At 46.3% G+C, this 12,429-nt stretch overlaps 1 protein-coding gene across 2 annotated transcripts in view; it reads left to right on the forward strand.

The window, feature by feature from the left end:
- Nucleotides 1–8,106: 8,106 nt before the first annotated feature.
- exp (expansion) overlaps nt 8,107–12,429 on the forward strand; it is a 315,831-nt gene continuing 311,508 nt past the window's right edge. For both annotated transcript variants that reach the window (XM_037421926.2, XM_075886875.1), the window contains exon 1: nt 8,107–8,429. In XM_037421926.2, coding sequence (XP_037277823.2) covers nt 8,371–8,429 — 59 coding nt within the window. In that variant the 5' untranslated portion in view covers nt 8,107–8,370. The remainder of the gene's footprint in view (nt 8,430–12,429) is intronic.

Consider the following 12,429-nt stretch of genomic DNA (forward strand, 5'->3'; position numbering starts at 1 on the left):
AAAACCGAACTGGGGAAAGTGAAATGGGCATGCAATTGTAAGGAGAAAAAAAGGTGGGAAATTGATGGTTAAAGGAAAAAAATTGGCAGATCCCATGTACACTGAGAATCGATGATATGCGAAGCAGGAATGAGAAATGTTGCAATGTCACTTTAAAATCAGCCTAATGTTACGAGGTGGAGGTAAATGATGCCGTACATAACTTCCGTGTCATGATTATCATGTTTGGATGTGTTGTTTACCTTCATCATCTATTCACGTAACGTGACATCAAATTTAGTATATGTGGAGCTAGCGAAATGATCGCTAGAACGCTATGAGCATGGTATGTTGTTATGCTCTTACATGACATGCGTGTCAGGATTATCATGTTTGCACCAGTCATATGTTTTGTCATCCATCGACGTTACGTAACACCAAATTTTGGTATTTAAGAAGCTAGCAAAACGGCCACGAGCGCATCATGAAGGGCTCAATATACTCCATGTAGCGTTGACGCGCGCGCACGCTATGCACAGTGACGGTATACGTTAGCAAAACGCGAGCACAGTCTGACGCCAGGCGCGACCAGCGTTCGTCGGCGCGGCCCGACAGCAACCGGTGCGAAATGCTGCATTTCGCGCCGATGCCTTAGAGTAACATTACTTTATGCCGACGCGTTACCTAGACTACACTGCGTCTCCCTCTTTTCATGATGGAGGGATGCCGGAAGCGCTGAAACGCGCATGCGTCAAAGCAACGCAGTGCGAAGCGCCTGTGAGTATATGGCAGGCAGGCGCCTGGCGTGGCAATGCCGGCGTGACGCGACGAAATTAAAGCCACTTGATGAAATGATAGTCACATGACAGACATCTCATGATTATTATGTTTGCACCAGTCACATACCTTCATTATCCTTTGGCGTCATGTAATACCAAATTTCGCATATGTGAAGCTAGCGCAATGGCCGCAGGCGCATCATCAGAGCCGCATGTAGTGATGTTGTTACATGACACGCATGTCATGATTATCTTGTTTGGATGTGTCGTTTACCTATGTGGTCCATTCGTGTCGCGTAATACTGAGTTCGGTACATGTGAAGCTAGCGAAACGGCCGCGACTGCATCATGAGCGTAGCATGTAGTCATGTTGTTACATGACACGCATCTCATGATTATCATGTTTGCACCAGTCACATACCTTCGCCATCCATTCACGTACCGTAATACCAAATTTGGTCCATGTGACGCTAGCGAAACGGCCGCGAGTGCATCATGAGCATGGAACGTAGTTATATTGTTACATGACATGCATGTCATGATTTTCAGCTTAGGGTCTGTCGTTCGTGTTTGCCATGCAATCATGTCATACCATACCGGTTGTGCAAAACGCAATGTGAATGAAACCAGCGCAAGAGCTGCAGGACCATGAAATGTAAATCATGGCATTGATGACATACATGTCATGATTTTCATGTTATGACTAGTCAAATATGTTCTTCATACAGTCATGTTATGCCATACCAAGTTTGGTATTGATACCACTATTGAAACGGCCAGGAGAGCTAAAAGTCGTAGGCGGATAGATAGATAGATAGATAGATAGATAGATAGATAGATAGATAGATAGATAGATAGATAGATAGATAGATAGATAGATAGATAGATAGATAGATAGATAGATAGATAGATAGATAGATAGATAGAAAGATAGATAGATAGATAGATAGATAGATAGATAGATAGATAGATAGATAGATAGATAGATAGATAGATAGATAGATAGATAGATAGATAGATAGATAGATAGATAGATAGATAGATACGCTCAAAGTGGCCGAAGTTCGCTAAGCAATGCTTCGCATTTAATAAAAGCATATCCACGGAATGACTAATCTTAAGTGGGGCGAAGCGTTCATAAGTCCGTCCGTGCTTTCGCCCGTCCGTTCGTTCTTGCTTCAATCTGTCCAGGCGTCCGTCCATGTGTCCATCCATACATGCGTCCATCTAATCGCCCGTGCGTACGTGCGTCTGTCCCTGCGTTCGTCCATCCGCACATCCGTATATCCGTCCGTCCGTCTTTACGTCCATCCATGCGTCCATCCGATCGTGCGTCTGTCCATTCGTGCATCCGTCCGTGCACCCGTGCGTCTGTCCGTGCATCCATGCGACCATCCGTTCATCCATCTGTCCGTCCGTGCGCCTGTGCCTGCGTCCGTCCATCCGTCCGTCCGTGCATCTGTGCACCCGTCCGTCCGTCCGTGCATCCATCCGTCCGTTCGTGCATCCGTCTATTTGTCCTTCTGCCTGTCCATGCATCTGTATGTCAGTCCACCCGTACGTACGTACGTACGTCCGCGCATCCATCCATCCGTCCGTGTGGCCGTCCATCTAGTGAACACTCCAAGTACCTCCACCTCGCATCTTTTTATCATATCATCATTTACAAGTACCGCCATCCAGTGGACATTCCAAGAACTAAACGAGATGTGGCTACCTACTACTACATACATCAAGGACGCACGACCCACGGCTTAAGGATATTGCCCCCTAAAAGTGGTTAGCGTTTCTGAGTACTTGATACTCTACTATGGGAGCGCATAAAGCCGCCCCATGGGCCTCACACTTGATGAGACCCTGTTGACAGAAATTACGGTGTAAACTTTGAAGAATCGAGCATCTAAACGACTGATGGCAACATTTTAAATCATCCACTTCTACCACAAGGCAGATATACATTGCACAAGCTTCGTTCACTACGCGCCAGTTTAGTGAGCGCTACTTCCGAACGTTAATGCTAAGACATCAAGTATGCTGGATGAGGGCGCCGTATCAATGCAATTAGTCAACATTACTGTGCGCCTTTTAATAAAGGTGATTTTAAAAATGAAGGTTTAGTGAAATATTATTATGAGGTTTAGTGAAGAACCGCTAACCAGCAGACATCCCAGGGACTATACGAGTGGTGGCTACGTACAACGACGACTACTACTATATACATCGCGGACGAACGACCCGCGGCTTAAGAAGCTTCGCCGCTAAAAAAAAAAATTGCAGCATATATATGCGGTATTGTGTATATATAGGTGTATAGTACACCCTTCTTTGAGCCAAACCGATTCGTGATGCTGCAAATCATTCTCCTTGGCAAAGAGTAGGATTTCAAATTTTTTCAACAAGACGGCAAAAAAAAAGCTGCAAACTTTAATTTACACCCTCCGGAAACAGCTGTACACAAGAAGTGAAGGGCCCATGCACTTTACTTCTATCAGCTAATGAGACTGCATTACATATAGAATCGGGCATGCGATTCTATATGTAATGGAGTTTGTAATATGTAATGCCCCAAACGACCGTGCGTCTAACGGCGAATTCTTTTAGTTTGTATGAACCCTCCGGTGTTAACTGGTAGGCTTTTCTTCACAAATTACATGTTCCACATTACAACCGGCTGACATATTCTCATGTGAGAAATCCTAGCACAGGGGCCTACTGAAAATTACGGCACATGTTTGTGATGTTTTACATTGGTAATTTCGCGCCGCTTGTCACTGGCACAATACATTGGCTGATGAATCAAATCAAGTACAACCACATCGTCACTTCCACAATGTATAAATTCACAAATGGAGGAAAGCAGAAAAACAAAGCTGCCTATAGGTGGCTTCCCTGTCCTTCCTTTCATCCTACTTCTTTACCCCACGTAATGTTTCACTTGTGTACAACAATAACGAAAGACGTACATTTTAAACCAAAAGAAATTAGAGCATGCGATAAGTGCAGAATAAAAGCAAGTCAGAATTTTCCAAAAAAGAAAAAAACGCGGTAACGTGATTAGCGAAATTAGTTTTTTTTTTCCACAGCATTCCAAGATTCTGATCAGCTAGTGTCCTCTGTTACAAATTATTCGAGCATAAGAAACTCCTGTACGCAGCTCTCGTTCATGTAATACACACTCTGACGGGTATGGAATTGCGCATTTTTCCACATGCTCTTTCGTAGTCTTTCATAAGAACTATCCGGTTCTTGGCCAATCCACGAGCGTGGCGTGTGCGCCGCATGCGCAAGGAACTTGATCTAAATTGAAATTCTCCCACAAGGCATGCGCCTTGTGTGGTCGTCGCCGCAGCATGACCAGACCACCACCACCATCAGAGCATACACCACCACCAGGTTACGTTTGACTCCCTCTGAAAGAGTAGACACGTTCAAGCAGGTTGGGGACGCTGATTACGGGCCCTGAGTCGGGTCACTCTGGCTAGTGAACTTAGTCCAGAAGTGTACGTGCTTTGCCCGACGGCGGTTTCCCAGAAAGCGTTCGCGCACGGTACGAAGAGAGAAAATGATAGACGGAATTTGCACGTCACGCATTTCGCAGCCAGCGAAGAGGAAGAAAAAAAGAAAGCAACAAATAATCGAAGAATGAGGTGGCACGCAAGACTTCAGCGACGGTCTACTGGCAGGGCAGTTATATGGCTCATCGAGGTCAAGGCGCGGCCAGCCGCAACGGTCGCCCCACTGGCCGTGCGGGGCCGTTCCGTAGCGCGAAAAAGGGATGACAAGAACGAACGAGACTGTAGTACACGGACAGCTTTTACGTTGTACTCTTTCTCTTCTTTTCCTGTTGGTGTGATGGTTCAAAGCGCGTGGTGACGTGCCCGTTGTTTACAGCTGTCCCCGGCTATTGGAACGCCCGCGTTAGGACGACTGTCCCACATTCAGAAATGCCAAGGTTGAGCCGTGATTGAGTCGATCTAAAAGCGGCCCGGTGACCGAGGCAGTGGCGTCGGCTCCGGCAAGGGCAAACCAGGAAAGCGCCTTCACAGCACGGACACTTCCATAATGGGTGGTGCAATAAAATACGTTAAGTACAACTGATCTAACGTTTAAGAGCTTTTTCCCAGATGGCAAGCAACATTACCGCCGTGTAACAAGGTGATCGGTTATAGCTGACGGACACTTTTTCAGGAGAATCGTTACGATGGAGACCAGCAGATCGCAATATTGTTGATGATCTTTATTTTTACTGCATCTTTGTGCATATGCGATGAAATACATGTCGTGCGTTTCTTACGGGTGTAAGGATATATAGTTGGAAGTTCATGGCCATCACCTCTGTTCTTCGTTGTCAGTGCTGTTAGTTCTGTGCCTCGAGTCTCGCGAAATACGGTGTAATATTACTAACATTTTCTACCAGTTATTCACGCTGTAACATAGGCTCTCTCTTTTATGGGCGAAGCTCCTTATAACGGCACCCGTTCGTCCCTCGTAGCCGTTGTAGTGTGTAACAAGTATAACATTTTGACATCCAAGGTGGTGGCGGTGAGAGATTTCTTCTGTGCGTTGTTGAACAATAAAAAATAGTGCTCAATGTAAATGCCAATGGCTGCTGATGGGGAATGAGAGACAGGAGCATTGGGCTTTTAGTTAACGCGCATGCTGCGAACCCCATTAGCAGCCATTGGCATGTACATTGAGCACTATCTGACAGGAAAAGGTTGCTACGTTATACTAGCTGAGCGTAACCTCCTTGGTTTTAGAAAGGTTTAGCGAGCGTTGAGACGCAGTGCCATAAATACAGTGAACTAGTATATACCATGAACTCGAGGTGGTTAAAGTTGGGAAGTAGACCCGAAGCGCAAGCCGTAATGGTGCATTCAGACGATGGACCGAATCCGGATGTGGCGGGACGAACGGCGCGTCACGTGACCTCACATCAGCGATTCCCCTCGTCCGCGACTCGTCCGCGCGGCTCGCGGACGGATGAACCCAACCTGTTTTTCACATCGGGATTCTGGCGGGGGAAAGCCGATACTTCAGCGGATTAGCTCAGGGTTTCTGGCAACCAGTACACTTTTCGTCTGCTCGCGGCATGTCCTCCATGGCTCGCGAATAGCTGCATGACTGGTCGGCATCATATACGCTTGAGCATGGTTTACTTAGTTTCCGGGGGCTTTGTTCTCAGGTGATTAAATACGTGGAAGTCACTTTTGGTGGTTCGGGAATTGTCGCCGCTGTCGTTTGACACGCGAGACTCTTAGCCGTCATGATGGTGAAATATTCTAACTTCTGCAACCGGCGACGAGCCGCTTCGAAAAAAAGGATGGGAGACGCGTTCAGAAGTTCTACAAGTGGGGAACAATGTAGTTGAAAGAACATTCTGCCAGCAACTCACTTTTCTCCTGAAAGAATAACACTCCTCGTTTATTTGTCACAACGCGACAGACATCGTAGTCAAGCGTCGCTTCTTGCGGGCATCCATGTTGAGTACTCTCAAACCGGTTTGCTTTCAGCGCTCGCAGGTGAGCGCCGAACCTGCTGTCGAGGGTAATCCGGCTATTTTCTCCTAGGACACCGTTCGTCGTGTGGATGCGCCTGCAGGCGGATCATCCGCGGATTACCCGTCCGCGTCCACGAGAAATCCGGATTCAATCCGTCGTCTGAATGCACCATAAGAAAATGTGCGTGTGCCACCTCTCGTTTAGTCCTTGGAATGTCCGCTGGATGGCGGTGCTTCTATATGGGGAATATATGATGAAAAGATGCGAGGTGGTGGTACTTTGAGTGTTGAATAGATGGACGAAAGGACGCACAGACAGATGCATGGATGGACGCATGAACGGACGCAGGGGCGGATGCATGGACAAACGCAGGGACGGACGCACGACCAGACGAACGCACGGACAGGCGGATGGACGCATGGACGGTCACACAGACGGACGCATGGACGGACGGAAGCAAGAAAGAATGGACGGATGAATGCTTCGCCACACTCTCCATCATTCACTCCGTGGATATGCTGCCAATTTTTTTATACTTCGTTTGTGCAAAAGCTATGATCTGAAGTGGCCTTTGACTCACATAGACCTTTATTTTATGAGAACTCTGTCATTAGCCGCTAACATTTACTAATATTTTCGCATCAGCATTCAAGACTAGCCGTTCTTACAATATTATTTGTTTTCACATAGATTTTGTCAAGTGAAACATTTTGACATAAGCCTTTCAGTTACGTAGTACTCGTGGACGTAGTTGCGTAGTGACGCACAAACTTCATGTTAAGCCACATTCAACTTCATCAGGTCGCATTTTGCTAGTTCCCTTGCTGAAGCCTTTATGAAAGACCACCTGGCCTATTATCGGGGCATCTTCTTGCTTTTAGGGGGGGGGGGGGGGGCAGACGTACCTGCATGATTTCTTTATCGCAGCGCCATAAACGCGACCGTCTTTTTGACATGCCCATTAAAAATTCGCGTTGTATGTTGTCAAGGTTGCCTTCAAGCGAACGTACTATCGGCACTGAAGTCACAAGTGACACCTTCCCTCGAGATGGATCAATACAAGCAGTGGACAAGCGTCGTAGCGATGCGTGTGCACAAAGCTTGAGCCATCTTTTCATAAAGGGTCCTGGTACTACGGGTTCCCTGACGATAGACTGCTACTATAGACCACTCCTTTTGCCCCGTATGGACATGCACCCGAAAAGTGTGGTAGACTGTGCGCTCCCGGAACGTCGTCCGCCATTTTACTTGCAAGGCGCAGTGCCTGCGTGAGATTCATGATCAATTGTAGACTGAATTTCTGAGTAATGTCACCAGGTCGCGCTGTGTACCGCAACTACACAACACGTTGCGCTGAGCTAAGCCCGCTTTTCTGCCACGTTCGTGGTTTCTCAGGTGCTTCAAGTTTTCTTCACGGCAAATCAGGCACGGCGTCCTCCCGCGCTTTTAATCGAAACGAAGCCCCGCCTCCACGCTCTAGTGCGCCTGCGTCGATAAGTGGATGGCCCTGTACCATACAGACGAAGCCTTCCCGTAGTTTCTGTTGTGTCTACGGACAACCTTGCAAACCTTTTTTGCTTTGCTTATCTGCGTGAGCGCAGTCAAAGCACCGTCGCGCATTCCGCATAGCAGCACGAAAGGAGCCGTGGCAATCACCTCTAACGCCACTCTTATATCGAAGCTAAGCTCGCGCCGAAGTCCCTTATCAGCAAAGCAGGAGGCCGAGCAACGACGTTGTTCCAGCGGTTCGTTTCGCGTTGCAATCAGAGTCGTAAAGTCGCATAAACGACGTATCTGCTCGCCTCTTCCTCGCTTGTTTCGCAGGTTGTCGCCGCTTTGACGAGTGCGATGAGGGGCGATGCGCATGTCCCGTCTCCGGGACTGCTGGAACTGCCTCGAAGTAGCGGCTCGCGAGTCATGCGAGGAGTTGTTTGCACTCGTGTGCATGTACTATACTTTGCGCTACCGATAAAAAGTACAAAGGAGTATATGAGCCACCTTGGCGAGCACGGCCAAGGTCGGAGATCATAAAAGTTTCCGGCCAAGAGCTGGGGAACCTGGCGAGCAGCCGCAGCCGCTCTGCAAGGCGTGGTGCAAGAGGACGCATCCGTATGAGACAGCGGAAGACATCGGCACCGGCCCGCTCTGGTCCTTCGTGGCTTTACGCTCGGTAAGCGATATTTCGGATCATCGGAGCTTCGCCATGGCATGATGACGTGCATATTTTTGTGCTCGTCGGGCGACGTCACCAGTATCAACGTTTTCGTAAAATTGGGTACATAGCTGTTGACCTTGCCGAATTAACAAAACTTCATTGCCGTGTGTTTTCCCATTGGTCATGCGGCTTCGTAAGTATGTACCGCATTCAAATTGGCTCAAATATGCTCTTACGAAAATGTTTTCACGTAGGACGGCTCTGTGAAGGCGGGCCCTCTTCCACCATGAACTTACCTATACATAAGCACGTTACTGGCGCAATGCATTCTTAGCAGAAAGAATGCAGTAAATATTAGGTGACAAGAATAATTTCTGCAGTGCTGTTTTTTTTTTCTTTTTGCATTTGCATGTACCTCACTTGATTCTCGTCTTACTATTTCCTTCCTGGTCAACGTGCATGATCATTTACCATCGAAACCACTGTACTGAATATCAATGAAATCATTATAGGCACTTTTTTTCTATACGCAGGTATTTGCGACGAATGTGTGTTATACCGCACAAAATGCATAATGCCTTGTTCGTGTGTTTAAGAATCTTGAACTGTAGACATCCATAAATTTTGTCTCAATGAGACCTTTCGAAACAAACATTCTTTTTGTGGTTCAGAATTTGAAAATTCTTGTCTTTTGTTTATGTATTCCTTGATGCAAAATTATAAAATATGTGCTTTGTTATTCAGTGTTATTAGTCAAGTGACAATGAGATCACATTGCCGACTGGAAGTCACCATACAGCTTTCTACTAAACGGAACTTTATAGCCACCCGGCTGGCCTTAAATCTGTGGTGTTCCAATGCTCCGAGCAAAATCACAATGACCGTTCGATGGGGTCTCACAGGAAAAGCGCTTGGCTTTTTTAAAGCTGGTGCAGCTAAAAAAACTCCTGGTGGCCATAATTATTTCGAAGCCTTACAGTTTGGTGCTTTATAATCACACCATGGTTAAGCATCGTTACATCAGCTAAAGCTACAGATTGCCAAAGTGTCAAAGAGCCCGGAGGTAACTTAAGAGATCGACAACTGGAGGCTCAGCTAGTAACCTTTCCTTGCATTAGCGAGAGCGTAAGTGAACGCCAAAGTTCTATGTATGCTCAATTTTGTTTCGGATTGTATCGGCATAGGAATGACGAAACGCGTCTGATGATTGAGACATGGCATATCAATTATAGCGTGAGCCAGCCATAGAATAACGCGACTTGCACACTGATCAAATCAAATGCTTCAGCTTTTGCGTTGACTCCTAGTGTGTCGGATCGATAGGTTCACCTAATGCATGGGCATGCGCATATAAGTTTTTGGGCCTCCTTTCCTTTCCGCCTTTGTGCACATATTCGGTTATTGCTCGGGATTTGGGGTGTCCTGACTTCGCTCATGTGTTCAGACTCGCGCGCACCCTGTCTTTTCGGACAAATGGCTCCCAGCTCTCTGTTATTCTCTGTCAAATTTAAACATTCACAGCTTATAGCAAATGGTACTGATTCCCTACTAGATGCGCGTAAAGAACTTCAAAGTGGTATGACAACAGAGTGACGCCCCGTCTGTCGAGTTTGCGTCAAAAAGTGCGGCGCCTGACGGAGGTGACGAGGCGGATGGCCCTTCAGCAATTACAGGTTGCAATCGCGTTGGTGATAAGGTGCCGGATAAACAAAAGGACATACGCCTGGCGACTGCTCTCGCTTGTCGGTTGAAGCTGTCGTTGCCTACGTGGACAAGTCCCGGCTTAGGATTTGACTACATTGCCATTTGCTCCTGGGAAGAATGCACGATGAAACGTTCCGGCTGGCGAAGGATCTTCCCAAATCAGGCAGCATCCACTTGACTTGGTGACTTCATCAAGTGTCGCGGCGAGGTAATACTGCATTTTGGCGCACGTAATTAGAAGAAAAGTTTGCAGATGTCGTTTACGTAGGCTTATTACGTCGAAATTAGATGTGCAGTCAACAAAAACTTGAACTTTTGTGCACCCGGCGGCCACCTTTTGTCTCTCAGCGCCGTATTATATGAAACAAAGTTACGAAAAATTGCTTCGTGGACATGTGCTTCCTGAGCACACAATTGCTCTCACCTTCTTTGACACTTATTCAGTCGTGTGGCAAAGATACGCAGAAGCAACTGCCACTCATGCACGATAGCTAAACATTTGGCCGACTGTACAGTATACCTGCGGACTGAACAGGATTGATTTAGGTTTAAGTAACGTGTGTACATTCGTTCCCACCGTCTTCGGTATGAATCATATCGGCGTAATTTTGACCTGAACGCGTACATCAAAGCCAATAAGATATATAAAGCAGATTCGTCATGGCATCACATGGTTATCGCGAGCTATTAAGCATAGTAATCATTAAACCGAACCTTCGATGCCGCGCCAAAAACCATGAGTATACTGTACATGTGAAGGAAAACAATCTCATTCCGTCCATTCGAAGCGTTACAGCGTTCCACCCCTTCCTTCCTTGTAATTTGGTAGCCATTTATAAGATGCTGTTCCCGTTCTTATTCCTGCCTTCCATCGTTTTTCACTCTCTTCCCATTTTTCTACGATGCAGTTGTGAGACATTCACACATCATTTCATCGATCCCTTTCCTCAGGGCTAATCATTTTTAACGCGTTTCTTCTTGAATAGTTCCCCACCCACACTTTCCTTTTTATGTTTTGTTTCCTGCCAATTGCACGTGTTAATAATGCCTTGCTCAAACCACGCGAAAATGTTTGAAAACATTGCAAATTCCTTTGAGACCATGTATTTTTGTTAATCGCGCAAATTCGATCAAGCGAGTTTATTCTCGAACAAACGTGACCCCGCGTGATATTGCTCGATCGTTCATTGTCGCATGTGCAAATGCCGATGCCTCGAGTAGCGGATCAGTTTTTCGACAACCGACGTTCTGTGTGCCAATAAAGGTGTACAGCGTGCATCGCTTTCTGTAATTTTAATTTTCGTTTCATGACCGCAAGTTCGGCCAAATAAACAGTTACAGCTCGAAGGTGCTGACAGCTCCCTTTGTCAACGTCACGACACTATGGCAATAGAGTATCATGAAGCCAATGAAAAGAACATAGTAGAAGAGCTGGTTATCCTAAAGAAAAGAAAAAATATGTATCGTTTACTTCAGGAACTGAATGAATGATTGAATAAAGCTTAATGATGATTTGTTTTTGACTAATAGGGGTGGGGGTGTTTAACGTCCCAGAACCACCATATGGTTATGAGAGGCGCCGTAGTGAAGGGCTCCGGAAATTCCGACCACCGGGGGTTCTTTAACGTGCATCCGAAATCGGGCACACGAGCATGCAGCATTTTTAGCCTCCATCGAAAATGCAGCCGCCGCAGCCGGGATTCGATCCCGCGACCTGCGGGTCAGCAGCCGAGTACCTCAGCCACAGGAACACCGCGTCGGGGCAATAAACTTAATTAAAAGATCCTGCGGGTGAGACGGGCGGGAGAGGTGATTAACCCCTCCATCGAAGATGATTTTCTTTGGCGCTGGTTAAAAGCAGGTGGAAGGTCTAATAATTACACGGCTACCCCAACGCCTCGTTAGTCAGTTAGCTTTAGACTAGAACCATCTTTTTTATTTATTTATTTACACTCGTACCCACAGCGCCTGTAGGCATTACAGTGGGGAAGGGGGGGGGGAGTTACACAGAGAATTTATAAATCAAGAGAATTTATATTTAATTTATATTTATAAATCAGAAGAATTTATAAATCAACCATACACAAGTACAGGCACTGGAGATGAGCTGTTCTTTTTTGTTGTTCCCTTCGATAAAGTGCAATATTGTTGGTGTATGCGAAGATAAAATCGTGGTGCAGTGAGAATGAATGTATCTGTTACCTTAAATATAACCTAAATCAGACACATGAGTTTCTTTATTTAGCGGGACTTGGAAAAAAATATTTTATAGGCAAGAATTAACGCATTGACAATGTTAAACAGACATTTT

This window comes from Rhipicephalus microplus, chromosome 2 (genome assembly GCF_043290135.1).
Source record: "Rhipicephalus microplus isolate Deutch F79 chromosome 2, USDA_Rmic, whole genome shotgun sequence".
Classification (NCBI taxonomy): Eukaryota; Metazoa; Arthropoda; class Arachnida; order Ixodida; family Ixodidae; genus Rhipicephalus; species Rhipicephalus microplus.